A 19,581-nucleotide genomic window follows, 5' to 3' on the forward strand; every position below is an offset into this window, starting at 1 on the left:
CCCTCATTGTGGGATACAATACAGATATGCTCTTGGTTATTACAGAAAGAAACGAGTGTACATGTTTTATATAAAACATTGCCTTTAAAATAAATGATCTGGCGACGTCTAAGCTCTGGGGTGACCTCAGCAGCCTGCCTGTCGGCCACAGAGAAAGGCAGAGCTCAGGTGCCAGTCACTCACAGCACTGGGTGCCCTTGACGGGGTCTGGAAGACCGGTGCAGATTCCAGGGGTGTGGGGCACTGCCACCCTCCAGCGCGAGCCCAGGCTGTCGCACTCCGTGTACTCGAAGCGGTAGTCCGACTGCAAGACACACAACACACACACTGTCAGCATGGCATGACAACATAACTGTGTGACCCATCCCAGCATAGCCCAGTCAGAATGGATTTGACAGAGATTAACCCCATGAATGTGTAATCCAAGTCACTCACTTTAAACACAGGTTTAAACACTAGTGAGAACTCATGCAGTCCCTCCTTGCTTGAAACAGACAAGACAGGAGCCTGGTTCATGTGTTAGTGGGGACGATTTATTCATCATAAATGGCAACATTCCACAAAATGGTGCATTTCTGACATCAGCACAGAAAAAAAACTATTTGCATTTTGTACCATCCATTAGAGACAAGCGCACTAACTAAAAAAGAAAGTAATGAAGAGAATATTAAAATCTAACGTCCGCAGGTTTGATAATACTGCCGTACAATACCGGGGGACAAAACAAGGGACAAGGAACTGAGCTAACCTTCACCCAGTGATCGGTTTGTCAATAAAAAAAGATCTTTAAATTTTCCTAATATACTCCAACAATCTGTAACATGAAAGTTTACAAAAGGTTTCATACACATTACTCCAATATCAAGTGCAAATCAAATACGGTTCTTACTCTACTTGAGTAATCCTTCTATGCAACTCTACAGAAAGCTATGCTAGAAATCCCCTTGAACCTCGCCAGAATTACTAGACTATATTTACAAAGAGCATAAACTGACAGATGTTTGCTCACCTTAGAAATAAAAGAAACCTTAAAATAAAAGAACCTTAGAAATGAAAAATAAAAAATAAAAACTGTATGTTATGTCATATTAGAAAAAAAGTTTAACTTGGAAATGTCATATGTTTGGAAATGTTGCCTGGATTGCCTGTTTTGCATGTTGTTCTTCTCATACCTTTTGTGGTGTTCTGGCAACAATGTGCAGCAAGGTTCTGACATCTTTTTATTTTATTTTGGAAAGAGTGTGGAACAACTGTATGACTGTATAAATCCGGCATCGAAAACTAAAGGGAATGTAATCAATTTCCTTGTACACTCTATTACACCAGTAAAAATCTGCCTCAAAACACTGATCCTGCTCGGGGAAGATGTCTGTTTGCCCTTAGTAAAAATGGCCAACCCCCTCTTTAAATAAAGCACTTAATAAATATTTGTCCAGGAACCTGCCTCACCCTTCTCTCTAATCTCCGCAAAGGGGCTGTGTATGTTACCCAAGCTCTCTCAGGAACAGGCAGTGGCTCAGGAAGGCTGACTTACCTATACAAGAGCTGACAAGAATTTCTAAAGAACGAGTTATATTGCTGCAGACTTTACAGTGCTGCCCTTCTTCACGTTTTTCCACAGGTTTGGGTTTTCCGTTTGTGGTACAAACAACAGCTTGTTAGCCACTGTTGTTTCCAATGCAGGTACAGTATCTAAAAGACGGTAAAGGCCAAAGTCCCTTTCTGAAACTGTTTTAAGTGCCACAGATTTTCCATCCATTCATCCATTTTCTAACCACTTCATGCAATCTAGGGTCGTTGGGGGGGCCAGAATCTATCCCAGCAAGCAATGGGCACACAGCAGGATACAGCCTAGACAGGATGCCAGTCCATCACAGCACCAACACAGCCAAGACAGAAAGCCAAAGCGCAGACATATTCATACCCACACTCACACCAGGGTCAGTTTTCCCAGAGCCCATTAACCTAAGGATGGCAAGTATTAAAAAAAAAATGCTATACTTAAAACAGCTGTAGTAAACTGCTGCTATTTTGGAAGAAGTAATTCTTAGAAATACTTTACCACAGAAACGTAGACCAAAAGAGCAAAGTGATGGCCATTTGGCACAATCTGTTTGTTGAGCAACTTTAATGTAACTGTTTACACAACCGATGTCCTTTAACTATGCCTGCAGCAATATTCATTTCTAGCACCTTCAATAATGGGGAAGACCTAGCTCAAAAACACAGAAAAACAGTTCTGATTGCAGTATAGTCTTTGAGATCATTGTGAGTTCATAGTGGCTAATCCCTTTAACCTACTATGATGTCACTTCAGGAGGTAGTAAACAAAATGATGGGGTCATATAATCCTTTGAAAAACATTCACCTGAAATTCTGCATTTCTAGTTTTAGCCAGAGAGAAATATAGATGCTATGATGAAGAAAGAAAACCCCACACTTACTGGCACCGATTTAAAAATAAATGCAGAGCAAATATTTGAGAAATATCACAATGTAAGACAGTAGGCTAGGACCTTTTTGAGAAAGGTAACTGGTAAACATTTATTTTTAAGGGCTTGCTATTAGTTTTTATTGAGTTGACACACAATCACTGGAACTTTGTGTAGAGTTTCAGGGCTTGAGTTCCAAAGATGTCCTGTGTGAATGCACAGTACAGCCTAGACAGGTGCTGCGAGCAGTAACCCGCAGTCACGGTTAGATCTCCATGCAACTGTCAGCCAGTCTGTATTCTGAGACTCTCTTCATGAGCAATCATCACAATGCACCCAATAGAAATGAAAACCAATAAGCAACTTAGAAAGAGAAAAAAATTCTAAAAATGAAATAGAATATGCATATAAAATGATCCCAACGAGAAGCCAAACATAATTCTATTCAACGCCAGTCACTCATGGGAATCAGTCACAGCGTTCTGCAAGGCACATTGCAAAAATGTGACTTTAAGGTAACTTTAGAATCAAAGTTGTTAAGGTGGTTGCTCTCTATGCTTTTGGGACTTTAGGCTGGAGACACACCAGATCTGCAGTCATGTGGGGCATTCATAAAGACCTTTCCCAGATTCCTGGTTGGTGTGCAACTGTATGTCCCAGGGATGTTGTCAAATTGACACCCATAAACGTTTACCACTGAGAGATCTGCACTGTGTCTTACAGCTTTATTGTCTGTACACCACGTGTCTCCTCAGCCATGTCTGTGTCACAGTACCGTACCCACATTTACCAGACTATACTGCGCACATGTTCATTTTCTCCATTTCTATTATATCATCACATTAAACCTTCAGAAGTTTAAGAAATGCTGATCTGGGCCAATCAATATGTTTAGAGTATTGACCTGATGCAGGTTCCTGCTAGGGAGAAGCAAGAGACTCCAGCAAATCGAAAAAGCCACCAGCAGCTGCTGGGCTGCAGCTTGCAGTAATGTCGAAGGTTGGATTTAATCAAGGTCCTTATCACTGCGGAGAAAATCCCATCAGAAGCAATATCCCACGGGATGAAACATGCTTTGTTCTACTGAAAAAGCTGGATGACGCAACCTTCTAAATTTGTTTTCATGCAGGTCAGATAATCCTTCAACCTGGTACAGGGCTTACCTGTAGACAACAACATCCCAGCCTTGCTAGGCTTACAAGATACAGTACATAAACAATACACTCTGTAACACATCTGTCCTCTGATCCCTGTATTTATGAGGTGAAACCGTGGCAACAGGTCAGGCAGACACAATGTTCTTTCTTCATTTCCAAGAAACCAGGCCTTCTCCCCACCTCAGTGAGCCAAGCTAATGATCCCCCTGGAACAATTACAAAAACACATATCTACACAGTGAATTTTCCTATGATCTGTTTGAAGACTCCGGTAATAGACCTTAGTTTCAAATAGAATTCGGTATTAATTCAAGGTCTTGTGGTCATCTTGAAATAAAATAGAAAACGACTTATCAGGCAGCCAGTTTGTATAATTGTTGTTTGTTCTTTGTGTGAAAATGTTTGCATTCTGCAGCTCAGTTTTGAATGTGTCATCACAGATATGCAAATATTCACTTCCCACCACAGGTAATGGTAACAGTGAAGTCAAAATGGCTATTTTTGCTGTATACTCAAGCAAGTCACATTTCAGATGAAAAGATGAAGGTGAGGCAGAAGTACAGAATCTCTCCTTTTATTTCTGGGTATTTCTGTGCTTATACTGTACACTGTGGAGTTTTGAAATAATAGACATTTGGGACCGTTGGCTGCCAGGTGTTTCGTATTAGTCTGGTGTTTCCTGTTGCATTGATAGGGCAACATAAAAAAGCTGTGAATGTGAAGAGCTTTGCTCTTCTGTTTGGTGTCTGCCTTTGGAGTCAGTAGGCTTAAACCAGCATGAGGACTAGAGAACTGTCAACGAGGTTTGGATATCTATGCAATTTGGATGCAGAATGAAAAGAAGAATTCCATCAGTACCATAGCACAGAAGCTGGGCCCAGCAAATTCAACAATGTGGAATATCTTAAAATGGGAACAAAGCCACTGGTATACTAAGCAATCGGCAACAACCACGCTGGCCGAGCAGAACTGCAGTTCATTATAGAAAAACGATCAGAGCTGTGAAGAAAAACTCTTAAAACCACTGTGGCTGACATCACCAACAGCCTCCACAGTGCAGGAGCGAAGGCATCGCAATCTACTGTTCGCTGAAGACTTTGACAGCAGAATTATAAAGGCTGCACTGCAAGATGCAAATCTCTCATCGTCACCAAAAATAGAGAAACCGTGTGAATGTTGGCTCGCACCCCCTCAGCTTCACACAGTCTGATAAAGTCACTGTCTGCACACGGAATGGGCAGTTGGCACTAATATCTGTAGTATTTAAAGTCCTGCCTCCTCCTGCTCTAGCACTCTGTCATCATGAGTTATCCCCCTGAGAGTCCTGTCAGCAGTGCTGTGCGGTGCAGTTCTGCATTGTGCTGTGCAGTGCAGTGCGGTTTGGTGTGGTGCAATGTTGTGCTGTGCTGTGCGGTGCAGTGCAGTGTAGTGCTGTGTTGTGCTGTGCGGTGCAGTGTTGTGCTGTGCAGTGCAGTGCGGTGTTGAGCTGTGCGGTGTTGTGCTGTGCGGTACGGTGCTTTCCTGTGTTGTGCTGTGCTGTGCAGTGCAGTGCGGTTTGGTGTGGTGCGGTGTTGTGCTGTGTTGTGTGGTGCTGTGTTGTGCTATGCAGTGCAGTGTGGTTCAGTGCGGTGCAGTGTTGTGCTGTGCTGTGCGGTGCAGTGCAGTGCGGTGTTGAGCTGTGCGGTACAGAGCTGTGCTGTGTTGTGCTGTGCTGTGCTGTGCTGTGCAGTGCAGTGCGGTTCGGTGCGGTGTGGTGTGGTGTGGTATTTTGCTGTGTTGTGTGGTGCTGTGTTATGCTGTGTTGTGCAGTGCTGTACACCAGCCTCCTGCTTGTCTCCCAACTGTGATTCCAGATTCTCCCTGGCTTTGTCTACACTCAGATTCCCCAGCTGTGAACCTGTCTGAATCTGTGTTTTTGGAAACCCCTTGCATTTTGAAGTGTGATCTCCATCTTTGTATTGCTCTCTGCACAACAGCATTTGCCTGGATTTAAGCAACTGCCTGGAAATCACCAGCACTCTCCCTATGCTTTTTTATTATAAGACCAGATTACAATTTGATAAAACGTACAGAGATAAGCCAGTAGAAGTCTGGAAAAAAGTGTTGTAGGCAGATGAGACAAAGATAAACGTTTACCAAAGAGACGGTAGGTGAAAGTGTGGAGAAAGGAACAAACAGCAGACAGCCCAACGCACCACTTCATTTGTGAAACATGCAGGTAGTCTCGGTCTGGGCAGCATGGCCACCTTCGGAGCTCACTCATCTTTGTTCATGATGTAACTAATGATTGTGGCAGCAGGATGACTTTAGAAGTAATAATAATAATTAATAATTGCTTACACTTATATAGCGCTTTTCTGGACACTCCACTCAAAGCGCTTTACAGGTAATAGGGACTCTCCTCCACCACCACTATGTGCAGTCCCACCTGGATGATGCGACGGCAGCCATAATGCACCAGAATGCTCATCACTCATCAGCTATTAGTGGGGAGGAGAGCAGAGTAATGAAGGATGGGGATTATTAGGAGGCCATGATTGGTAAGGGCCAATGGGAAATTTGGCCAGGATGCCGGGCATACACTCCTACTCTTTTCGAGAAACACCCTGGGATTTTTAATGACCGCAGAGAGTCAGGACCTCGGTTTTACGTCTCATCCGAAGGACGGCGCCTTTTTACAGTATAGTGTCCCCGTCACTATACTGGGGCATTAGAACCCACATGGACTGCAGGGTGAGTGCCCCCTGCTGGCTCCACTAACACCTCTTCCAGCAGCAACCTTAGTTTTTTCAAGAAGGTCTCCCATCCAGGTATTGACCAGGCTCACACCTGCTGAGCTTCACTGGGCTGCCAGTTGTGAGTTGCAGTGTGATATGGCTGCTATGTGTAAAGACGCATCTTGTCTGCCAATGCAAAGACAATGCCACCAGCCTCATTATGCAGCAAGGCAATGACACACAACACACTGCCAACGAATCAAGGAGTTCATCAGAGGGAAGAAAGTGGAAAGTCTCAGACTGGCCAAGTCAATGTCCTGATCTGAATCCAGCTGAGCATCTGCATCCTATTAAGCATCAATTGCACTTGCTGAAAAGGAGACTGAAGTCAGAAATCCCCTCAGACAGCAACTGAAAATGGCTGCAGCAAAGGCTTGGCAAAGCATCTCAAAAGAGCAAACCAAGAGTTTGGTGATGTCAATGTGTTGCAGACTTGATGGAGATATTGCGTGCAAAGAATTTGGGACAAAATACTCTATACTTTGGCCTGATATTCATTTCCTCATCTCAAATCTGAATTGCTTGAGAATACATCAAAAACAGCAATTTTAACTGTTTTGTTCCAATACCTATAGGGGGCATGGTACTGGTCTCCACAGCTTCACTACAAAAGCTGTACTGTGGGACTGATCGGGATATCACAAGCCTCTGTTTCCCAACACAGTGGCTCATATTGAAGGCACTTGTCAAATCACAGCTCAAGACATATACTGTACTGTATGTAGTACACAGAGACTTGCTGAAAGTGCTGGCTAGACGCAGCCAGTATTGTAGACATCCTATTCCTGTATAGGCCATGCTATTGGCTGCCTTTGGACTCTCCAGGGTGCTGGAAATTAAAAAAAAAATGTTGAATCCAAGCTCTGGCTTCCTCCCACAGTCCAAAGACACTGGTAGGTTAATTGACTTCACTTGGTGTGAGTATGTGTATTTCTGTGTGTGCCCTGTGATGAACTGGCGTTCTGTCCAGGGCGTATCCTGCTTTGCTCCAGAAGGCTCCAGAACAGACTGGAGCTTGTACCAGCATGTGGCATCATGATTTGAGCTGATGGATTGAAATGGCAACGGGCTGGACAGAGAAAGCAGGAAAGATCATCAATGGACACATGAAATACTGAGCTGGATTCCAAAAGTCTAACTAAGGCTCAAGTAAGATAAGGCAGTAGCACAGACATTCATGAAAGAGTTAGATCTTTCATGAAAGAGAAAGGGGAGGGTGTAGAGCTAATCAGGGAAAGTAATGGCTTCAAAGGAGCAGAAGGAAATAAATGTTGGTCTCTAGATAAATAGGAGAACAAGAAAATATTCACAGACTGCTGTGCACTGGAGTGGCACGTTCTGAACTTTTACAAGAATTCAAGGTGAAAAAAAGTCAGCAGAGCAGAGCTGGGTCAAGACAGTCCTGGCAGTGGCAGGGGCATGCTTAAATATGGTTCAGAAACTTTACCTGTGATTCCAGATCTGAATAACTGCTTATTATGTGGAAAACCTCTTTGAAATGGTTTGCCAGTGTTTATGGAATGGCGTAAGAGAACAAACTACGTGTTAAAATGATGTAATTAAGATTACAAAGGCACGTGACTAGATTTTCATGCTGCGCTTGTGATCCAGTCTTTCTATTCTAGAATCCTAGAATTGCACAGCCAAGGGCAAAAGCTTCCATATTCTTCAAGATCAAGACGGAATGGATACAAATATGGAGATCCACAGAATGACCAACAAACGGGCACAAATACACAAGAAAATAAAAGAATCGGATTTGCCTTTGAACAAGGTCACCTTAATACAGCTCTAGGTAACTGCTTAATCGGTCACACTCCTTTGTGCTTGTTTAAACACATGTGGTTTTCTCACAGCTATCAGGGAAATGGTGTTTGAAGCTGACCAGTGTGTTTTAACAGAGCAGATAAGGGAGCAGCTTTTAACTCTCCATGAATCAACAAGTCTAGACACAAAAGCTTGAACAGAAGGAAAGCTCAAACAATAGGAGCTGGTGAATTTATTTCATACCGCGCAGGGTCTCCACCCCGGTCCAAGAGTTCTCCGTCAAATCACCACTATCTAAAGACTGTGATCAATTCAATGGGTGAAATGCAATTAAGCATGTGTTAATCTAATTATTCAAAATATTATTTAGGCCCAAGACCTAAGTACTCTCCAGCCCTCAAGATTCACTGTTCTCTCAATTGATCAAATCACTTGCTGAATTGATCAATAATGCATGGGATTTGCCGATCTGTATCAGCAATGTAGATAAATGTCCCCACCAATGACAACATGTGACATATAAGTCTAATTAACGGGGACTCTCCAGGACTAGGACTGGAGACACCTTTAAAAAACAATATTCTCCAAAATATTTAGCAAAGAGGTGGGCATCTCAGTTGAATAATTAAATACTTTGGATATATTATTATTGATTATTTAAGATAACTGACTTTCAAAATTTCAAAAGGAAGTTGTGAATATGTTATGATGTGTGTCAAATGGATCCACATATATGATTTATCCATGTATAAACTTTCAAAATCTCTCTCTAAGTTTCAAATTGCTTACCTACTGTAAGTGCTGTAACACAATGACCCCAAAACATTAGCGCAACAGCATTGGGCGGTGTATGCGGCATGACAGTACCCACTAAAATACATTAATCAATATACAAGTATATATAGTATACAAGTACTATATATACTGATGGAAAAAAGAAACACAACATTTTCTGGAATGAGAATACTATAGTTATAGATTATGTACTTTCACAAAAAGTGGTCCATTTGTTTTAAGCCCTGTGACCAGCAATACAGCTTGTGCAGTGAGTCATTGCAACTTACCAATCACATGAAAGCTTGTTAGGTGCATTTTTACGCAATGAGGCCCAGGTGGAACAATGCCTGATCAGGTCACCTTTAAAAAGGCCTTAATTCAAAGCTTAGGTCACTGCAAGAAAAAGGCCACACTTAGTCAGTTTTCTGTGCATTTCGCAATGCCTCGAATGTCAGCAGAAGCAAGGGAGAGGGCCATTGGCATGCTGCAGGCAGGCATGTCATGTGCCAGCGTTGCCAGGCACTATGGAGTGAGCCGCTCCACTGTGTCCCGACTGCAGAGAAGGTTTCAGCAGACCGGCAGGACAGATGACCGTCCAAGATCCGGTTGACCACACCAGAGCAGGACTGACACATCAGACTGGTCCATCTGAGAGATCGTTTTAGATTCCAGCTGACACAATGCCCGCATCAGTGACAGGACAGTGAGGCTGCATGCTGCTGGCCTTAGAGCAAGGCAATCTGTCAGAAGCCCCCTGCTCACACCTCCTAGACGTCACACCCGACTGGCTTGGGCCAGACAGAGGCTGCGATGGACTCATCAGCAGTGGCATCAGGTCCTCTTCACGGATGAGTCACTCTTCAGCCTGTTCCACGCAGACGGGAGGGCCAGGGTGTGGAGGAGGAGGTGTTGCGTTTCTTTTTTCCATCAGTATATATACATATATACATAATACAAAGAGAAAATGTACAGATTTTAATAATGTATAATAATAGCATCTATTGTGTGAAAAGAATTATGTATTATTATATTAATATTTACATAAGTAATGCACTGAATTTGTACTTTCTACATTTTCTCCATTGAAGCATATTATTGATCAAGCTGGGGGTAATTATTTCATTAGATGTATGGGAGAGTTATTGACCCTCCAGTAAGACATGATATACAGTATCTCTCTGTTGCTGTTCCCAGTTTAAAATAATCCTAAGTGCAAATTGCAACAGCGGGGATTGAGCCGTCCATCGCCATGTCCTTTTTCAGAGGGTTACTGACCTACTTTTCCTGTTATTGCCACTGGGGTAAAACAGTTCCACTCCATCCATTAGCAGAAAGACACTTATTCCTGAGGAGGGTGACAGCAACCTGGAGCCTAGAAGCACTGAGAACTGCAAGGCAGTTCTAGACCCTGGACAGGAATTCAGTCCATTGTAGGAGAATCCAGCCATCTTCTAACTGCTTCATCCAGTTCAGGGATACGGAGGAGCTGGAGCCTATCCTGGCAAGTACAAGGCAGGCTACATCCTGGATGGTACGCCAGTCCATCACAGGGCAGACACAAACACTCACTCACACTGAGGCCAATTTTCCCAGGAGACAATTACCCTACCTGTATGTCTTTGCACTTTTGGAGGAACCCCACACAAACACACAGGGAACACACAATCTCCACACACACAGCACCCCAGGAACAGAACCCAGGGCCTAGAGGTAGCAACGCTAACCACTGCATCACTGTGCCAGACCTCTTACTATAACGTGGAGATTAATTTAGTCAACATACAGTATCTCTGCTGGAAAAAAACTGGAGCACCCAGAGAAAACCATGTGGTGTGGGGAGAACTTGCAAACACCACACAGAAGGTGCCACAGGCTGGAACTGAAACCAGTGCCGTAAGGCAGCAGTGCCATGCCATTATACTGCCCAGGGGTTACCCACCTACTATGAAGCTTGAATCTAGCTGGTGTATTATTATTTTATTACTTTATTACTTTATTACTTTATAACTTGCAATTCAACCCTGTCAAATCCGCCTTCACACACTACATATTGAACGCTGTGTTTTCGCATGGGAAAGAGCCTTAAAAACCTCCAGAAGTGCAGCAGACAGGTAGGACTAACTCTGCATAACAGGCTGATCCATTACATGAGCTGCAGGGCACAAATAAAACTAATTCTACCAACAAAGCACCCACATGATTTCATATAATTTCATGTAATCTACATTTAACACTTCGGTCTGTATAAAATGACCCTAAACAAGGCCGTAAAGTTAAAAAACAAATCAAGCATTCTGCACATACAGTATATAAATAACAGAAGCTTGTGAAACATAAAAAGGGATTAAACTGATGCATTATTATTGAATTTTGTATTGCATGAACAGTTAAAGCAAAGAAAAACAGCAATGCCACTACACATCAAGAGGATTCAAACACAAACAAGAGCACAAAATTGCATCTAGAAACAAGACCAATCTGTCAATGTGCAGAGCAATATAAATATATTAATCACAGCATCCTATAACACTAAAGTAATCATCACACCTGAGCAGGTCACTCTGCTCTTGTTACCAAGCGACAGATGAGATGAAGGGGGAGTTCTACCTAGATGACCTCTGCTTGGCCTCTTAATGCTCCACGGAGGTACTGTGCTTTCTGTGTGCTTAGATGAACCTTTTCTGTGATAACTGGCAGGGAGGCTCTGTTGTCTGATAACGGGAACCCATTCAAATCACTCCTGAACTGTACCTAGCCTGTTGGGTTATACAAGAGCTGAACAAAGTCTGCAAACGAGAGGTGGCTATTTGGCCCATTTAGATCATTTTGCCGTTCGCACCTAAATGGTCTGAAGATCACATTCAGTTGTTTATTGAAATAATATCTGTAACACTGCAGTACTGTCTTCTCTGTTGGTAATGTTTCTCTTCCTTGTTGTAATGTTGTATGGGACTGTGCCCTAAAACCTTTTTTCCCCAGAGGACAATAAAGCAACAAAGCCAGCAGCCATATCACTCTGCAGCTTACAACTGGCAGCTAACTGAAGCTCAGCAGGTGTGAGCCTGGTCAGTACCTGGATGGGAGATCTCCTGGGAAAAACTAAGGTTGCTGCTGGAAGAGGTGTTAGTGGGGCCAGCAGGGGGCGCTCACCCTGCTGCCCATGAGGGACCTTATGCTCCACTATAGTGACGGGGACACTATACTGTAAACAGGCGCCGTCCTTCGGCTGAGATGTAAAACCAAGGTCCTGACTATCTGGGGTCATTAAAAATCCAAGGGCGTTTCTTGGCCAAATTTCCCATTGGCCCTTACCAATCATGGCCTCCTAATAATCCCCATCTATGAACTGGCTTCATTACTCTGTTCTCCTCCCCACTGATAGCTGATGTGTGGTGAGTGTACTGGTCACTATGGCTGCTGTCACATCATCCAAATTGGTGGTGGTGGAGGAGAGTCCCCATTACCTGTAAAGCGCTTTGAGTGGAGTGTCCAGAAAAGCACTATGTAAGTGTAAGCAATTATTATTATTAATGCTTTAATTGAACTGAATCGAAAACCCAGTTATTGGCTTCGACAACACAGCTGGTAACTTGTTCCAGACCCTCAAAACTCTCCCTGTAAAGAGCGTCTCCTTAAATGATGTTGCCACCGGTCACTGTAAGCCGAGTCAGAACTTAAAACTCTGCAGCTGGACCACAGTCCGCAGTAGTTCCAGCCTTTAGCAAACACCTCGGGCAAACAGGCAGAAGCTACAGCCTGCCTGACAACTTACAGACCGTGTTCTCCGTCACCCACTGCCACCACCGAAATGGCATTTGCATTCCACGGTTTCAGATGATTTCCTTCCAAGGCTGCTTTGCATCTGATTTCCATGCCAGTTAGACTTGCTGAAGATTGCGGCCTGATTAGTCTTTTCCAGGCAGCGTGAGGAAACATTAATGCAGGGCGCGGAGGGCAACATCACCTCTCTCTCACCATGACCTCACAGCTAGCGCCTCTGAAATAAGCCGGACCAGTCAAGCATGAGAAGCAACAATGTTACACTCTCTCACCCTCTGTGAAGTATTGATATCTAAACTGATAGTGATCAATACAGTAGCCCCCAGAGGCGCAAAGCAGGTCTAGTCGTGCCTCACAGACGCACTTATTCTGCCAATACAAATGACGATGAGGTATGCATCAGCTGCAACAAATCAATGTTTATTTCATGTATTTATGGAACATAAAAGCTTTTCACTTTATAGCACTGATGCTTTCTCTGGGCCTTCTCTGGCAGAAGATGTATTTGTTCATCTATAAATAAGCTAGATGTTTTATTTGTGTCGGTTTCCTGGGCACTCAGAATATTCACAGCTTCTAGTCTTATGCTTAATATACCCCATAACTCACTATAGGACAAAAGAACAAATGATAAGAAGGCTTTTCAAAAATGAACCAAATACTTGGATTATTTACAATTATTCTGTGTTCAAGTTTGATTCTTTGTGTTATTTAACCCCCAAACTATCTTTTTGGTATTGAACCACTTAAAACAACAGCTTATACGGTAAACAAAAATATTTAGAATAACATTCCAGTGTTACAACCATATACATCCGTTCTTATGATTTAAGTTCTTAATAGACATGTGCAGCTCAGTAGACACATTCTCCTACTGAAGGCTTGATCTCTTGTGTTAGCAGGAAAGATGGCTGATTTAGCTTTTGAAAGAGAGAAGTTCTGTAACATTATGTCTTGGTCACCAAAACCTATAAACACTCCATTACTCTATTTGTGCCACATGGTACCACTTCACCCCAAACTGTTTGTAGTTTTTGTGTTTGACAACATTAAAAAAAGTTGCAATTTAAGAAAGGTGCAATTTCATCCTGCTCACTTAGCAGCTAAACGGATCTAAAATTTCATCGTGCCACATCTTGACAGAGCCTGTTCCAGACATCCACCACTGTTTGGGTAAACAAGTTTTTCCTATTCTCTGTCTAAGAATGTATTCCCTTTTAGCTTTCAGATGTCTCCATGCTAATGGTTGAAAAGTCAGAACCTGGGTAGACTTTAACACATCAGGATTGTTTCTTCAGTTGTCTTTGCTCTAAACTGACGAGATTAAGAGTCTTACACAAACAGGTTAATGACAATTCCCTAACAGTCTGCAACAGTTTATAAACAGTGGGGGAAACAATGTGATTTGGACAATTCAGAATAAATAAGGAAACATCTTCAGAAAAACAGGATATTACAAATAAAAGACGCCTCAATCGATTATTTTTCAATTTTAAATAATATTTTTTTTATCCATCGATCCATTTTACAACCACTTTATCCAAATCAGGGTCCAAGGAGAGCCGAACCCTATCCCAGCAAGCAATGAGTGGAGGGCTGGATACACCCTAGACATGACGCCTGTCCATCTCAGGACACACAGAGATATGGACATGTACACACTCACACTGGGGACACTTTTCCTTGCATGTCTTTTGACATTGGGTGGAAACCAGAGAACCCAGAGGAATCCCACTCAAACATGGGGAGAACATATAAATTCAAGTAGGAAAACACGTAATGTCCACACAGACAGCACCCTAGGAATTGAACCCAGGGGCCCAGCAGTGCAAGGAAGCAATTCTAACCACCGAGCCAATGTACCACTCTATAGTTTTGATGTTCCATGATAATTGTGGACCATGTAGTCTGAGATTTCACCCAAGTGTTTTAATTCATCTGTTTACAAAGATCAGTAGGAGACTATAACTCCAGCACCACACTGACACTTCTACACAAACCTGAACTGAGCCCCTTTGAGCCTCTCACTTAGACTCTAACCTGAACACTCACAAGTGTTCAAAAACCAGGTGCGATTAACATCGGCACCCTTTTTACTTTTTAAGAGGGCATTTTAAGAGGGTTGGAATGAACCGAACAGATGAAAAAGCTCTAGTGCAAAGTGAGACCATCCTCAACAAACAATGCTACTTTATTCAAAATAAATTGAGCCCATCAGCGTAACATTCTTGAGATTTCTACAGAAGTATTGCCGTATCAAAAGCTTCCACCTTGACTACCCTTTTGGCAGTCTGTTCTGTCAAGCAGTTGAGACATGCATCGTTTTGTATATCAAAATATGATTTCTGTACCTTCACACGTTTTGCTCCAAGAAGTATTAGCTGATGGAGTCAGCAGTTATTTTTCTGTCTAAATTCATCTTTTCAGCAGTGACAGATGAAGGGTTAGTGTAGCTGGGTGTCATTTTTAACACTAGTTTTGTTTAATAGATGCGGAGACTTAGATGTGTCTAAGTACACCATGCACCGCCAATTTATCACACAAACAGCATGAAAATCCTACACAAAGAAAACTTCAGGACAACGTACTAAGCAGTATGAATCACCCCTGTCTAAATGCAAATGAGAGCTGTTTCCAGTTATATCAGTTGTGAAGCACACTAGGAACACTGCAGTTTTGTGTTCTTCCATTGCAGGCCAGGTTGTGACATTTAAGGCAGCTCCAGGCTAAAACGTTAGCATATTAAAGACACATATCTTTTGCATTGAGAAAGCACTTTTCATAGCTGTTGCATATTTACATAAAAACCTGAGAAGAGTCTCTGACAGTCCTCAATTTTAAGTCCTGTATCTCGTCATGGATAAGAAGACCTGGAGTGACCAGTAGCAGCCCAACATGGGGTGGAGCGGTGGCACTGTGGCTAAGGATCTGCACCTGTGGCTGGAAGGTTGCCGGATCATATCCTGCTCTGTTTGAGCAAGGCCCTTAACCAGCTGCTCCAGGGGCACCGTATAAATGGCTGACCCTCTGCTCTGACCCCAAGCTTCTCTTCCTCTCTGTGTGTCTCATGGAGAGCAGGCTGGGGTATGCGAAAAGACAAATGGCTAATATCCTAACTCCTACATGGTTAATAAAGTGATCTCTCTCTAAGAAGAAAGCACTTGCCGTATCTCACAGCCCTGCTTATACCATCCCTTTCCAACCAAGACTAATTCCCCCCTTAAGAGCATGAGTCTGTTATACAAGTCTATTAAAAACAAGACAACAAAACACAGAGGAATAGTGAAGAGAGCAGAATTCAAACTGAGGGACATACTACAAGAGAATACAGTCTTTGTCACTTTAAAACAGACAAGACATTGGTGCCCAGGGAATGCCTGAACAATGACCAGCTAGAAACAATCCTAATCTAACAGCCATCAAGTCATAAAGAGATTAATCTCTTTGATCTTGAGCAGAGATGGATAATGGGCAGACACTGTACAGGTGCTCAAAACTCTGAAGGGTACTGACAAAGTCAACCCAACAGGCTTGACAAAGAAACAAGGACCGGAACACACATGTGGGCACTGTCTAAAATCAAATTTGATCAACCGATTGCGCAGGCTGGGCTCACAGTTACAACGCCATTCACGGATGGACACTGTGCAGCAGCAGGCAGTGGCACGATGACGACTGTGCTGATCTGGCGTTTCCGCAACACGTTTGGAACAGGATGACCAACTTTATCAGTATGTGTCACGAAAATCAAGAACTACAAACCACCTGCTGTTCAAGAGGAGGTTACCATCCAAACATCCGTTCATTTTCAAAGTGCTTCTTCCAATTTAGGGCCGTGGGGTCGCCGGAGCAAGGCAGGATACACCCTGAATGGGACGCTAGTCCGTCACAGGGCAGAGAGACACACAGACAAGCAGACACTCACGCCTGGGCCAGTTTTCCAAGAAGCCAATTAACCTACCAAGTATGCCTTTGGACCGGAGCACCCGGAGGACACTCATGCAAACACGGGGAGAACATACAAACTCCACACAGATAGAACCTCAAGTCCAGAACTGAACCTAGCACATCATGGCACATCACTGTGCCTCCTACTATTACTAATAGCCTGCCGGGATACGCTCCGGTTCCACCTCGACCATGAACTGGGAGAAGAGGTTAGGAAATGCACTGATGGAAGTTACTAATAAGGGCCACAGCCACCTGGATCTTATCCAGCAAATGTAGGATAAAAGGCAGGAATACACTTTGGATGGGACCAGTCCAATACAGTTCATGCATCCACATAGGCAGGATTTAGAGATCCTAATTAGACTTGATCCCATTTCTTCTGGAAGATGAGAGGAAACTCACGAAAACACAGGGTGAACATGCAAACTCCACACAGACAGCACCTCGGGAACTGAACCCAGGGCCCCCACGGTGCAAGGCAGCAATGCTAACCAACGAGCCCAGCAGTACCATTATCACATAAGCATTAACACAAGATGAGATCAAACTGATTTAAACGTAGAAAGAAAAACTATGGCTCCTCAGCCTTCTAGTGAAGAAAAAAATCTGGGTTCTTTATTTTTACTTTTCAGTATGGAATTAACCTCTGCTTGTTATTTTGCCGCCTGTAGGGTAACTCAGAACCCCACTGTAACCTCTTCAGAATTTCAGTTACAGATGTGGCACCCTGCATCCACACCAAGGTTATAAGGTAATTCCTAAATCAAACATATGTAAATTATAAAGACTTAAACAATACCTATTCCAATTCATGTATCCAATGACTCAGATTGTCTTAAGGGTAGTTAAGATCCTCTTGCAAATTAATCGGTTTTTCACATACCCCGCGTGCAAACCGATTAACAGTACTGTATATATTTATAGATCTGTCTGTCCCACTGTAATTTTAAATTGCCCCACTGTTACATTACTTATTACAGACTCATTCGAGATGGAACCTACTACACAGGTACTTTATAAAGAAATAGAAACTGATCGTTTGCTGTATTGTGTTTCCCTTAGAGGGAGCCCTCAACGAAAAGCCGCTTTGCACAAAAGACTGTTCGAGTTTTAGAATTTAGAATTTAGAATTTTCATTTGCGGAAAACGTGTTTTGTTCCATTTTTTTTGAAAGAATGGTCGTCTGTGCCAGTAGCCTGTGGGAGGATATATGCGTGAATAAGGAAGGGAAATTTAACGTCTTTAACGTCTTTAACTCTGGTTAATGTCAAACTGCACTCCAATTTAAGGGCCATCTGACAACGCGCGGTACACCTGCCTCGCACCATCTGTTTCCTTGGAGAACACATTCATTAAAGGCAATTTCACAGCAATCCTCGATTTTGTGTGGGTTACTAAAATTAATCATGATTAATACATAGTTAATAAAGGTTTAATAGAGATCGTGGTACCCCTTTTCTCGAGTAAGAAATAGAGATTATTTAAAGCATTTCTCACAAAGAGAAATCTATTGTGAAACAAGAACTATTTTTCTCAGGAGGTTTGAAAGCGGTAAGGCTGTAAACTTTGCCTGACTTTCGAGACACTGCATGGGCTCTTTAAACAGACTACTGTACCGCCAGTGTTTTCAGACCTAGGATGCACATACATGCTGCCTAAAGATTATACCTGTAGATTATACTTGATTAAAATAAACGCGCAACCACAGCGACGGTATATGGCTCTGCATACACCTGTCCAGGTATCTCATCAACTTCCTCACGCACTTGAGTAAACGAATATGGGAAATGTCTATTTCAACAGGTGTTTTTTTTCCACGTACAAAACGACAGCCCTGTAAAAGCTGGGGTAGTGTTTGAGCCCCAAAGACCCCGTCTTTCAGAGCCGGTTTTTATATATCTAACCCACTTCAGAGCGTTCGTCTCGGATGGGTCCTTACCTCCTTACACATGGGCAGCTGTCTCTCCTGCGCTGTCCCCCCTGGGACAGACACAAGCCACACAGAGAGGTAGCTGGAGACCAGGAGGCAGGTCGGAAGACTCCACGTCTTTGAAAATAGCCCGTTTAAGCCCATCCTGTCTGTCTTCACTGAGGCACTAGGAGCTGTGCCTGGGATTCTAGTGAGAGTGACAGCCGATGAAAAGCGATGGGAAGATACTGATGTCCCAGCGCTCCCGGATGCTCTTCCTACTGACTGAGCGCCTGTTTACTAGCCATCATGGCTCATTATATACACACCTCGGCACTGCGGCTCTCCGCCGCCACTCGGCGGACACGGGAAGTGCCGAAGCCGCAGGCAGCACAGGTGGGAATGAGGCGTTTCCACCTTTTGTGGCGCGCCACCTACTGTGCCCGGACTTACCACATAACAATAGGCAACCCGCCTTGTAGTCAATCTCTCATATTTTAATTGGTAAGACTTAATTTTAACAAACGACTGTTGCTACAGTCTGCCACTGTACATTTCAATACATTTGCTTGCTATGTTTCTAAAAATGCCAATCTTATTTTCACGAATCAAGAAGTAACTAAAATGATCCATGAATACATTTCCATCCCTCCATTTTCTAACCGATTAAAGGTCGCGGGGGAGCCAGAGCCAGGTAGAACCTGGACAGGACGCCAGCCCATCATGGGGCACACACAGACACTCACACACCCTGGACAGGACGCCAGTCCATCACGGGGCACACACAGACACTCACACTCACACACCCTGGACAGGACGCCAGTCCATCACGGGGCACACACAGACACTCACACTCACACACCCTGGACAGGACGCCAGCCCATCACGGGGCACACACAGACACTCACACTCACACACCCTGGACAGGACGCCAGCCCATCACGGGGCACACACAGAAACTCACACTCACACACCCTGGACAGGACGCCAGTCCATCACGGGGCACACACAGACACTCACACTCACACACC

General features: G+C 43.5%; 1 protein-coding gene across 1 annotated transcript in view; it reads right to left on the reverse strand.

Moving 5' to 3' along the window:
* Positions 1-18,715, reverse strand: part of elapor1 (endosome-lysosome associated apoptosis and autophagy regulator 1) — a 42,137-nt gene extending 23,422 nt beyond the window's left edge. Inside the window, exons 1-2 of the mRNA XM_088920981.1 lie at positions 18,581-18,715; positions 184-304 (exon numbers count right to left, since the gene is read on the reverse strand). Coding sequence (XP_088777107.1) covers positions 184-304; positions 18,581-18,715 — 256 coding nt within the window. The remainder of the gene's footprint in view (positions 1-183; positions 305-18,580) is intronic.
* Positions 18,716-19,581: the final 866 nt, after the last annotated feature.

Source organism: Atractosteus spatula, chromosome 7 (genome assembly GCF_055471065.1).
Source record: "Atractosteus spatula isolate fAtrSpa1 chromosome 7, fAtrSpa1.hap1, whole genome shotgun sequence".
Classification (NCBI taxonomy): domain Eukaryota; kingdom Metazoa; phylum Chordata; class Actinopteri; order Semionotiformes; family Lepisosteidae; genus Atractosteus; species Atractosteus spatula.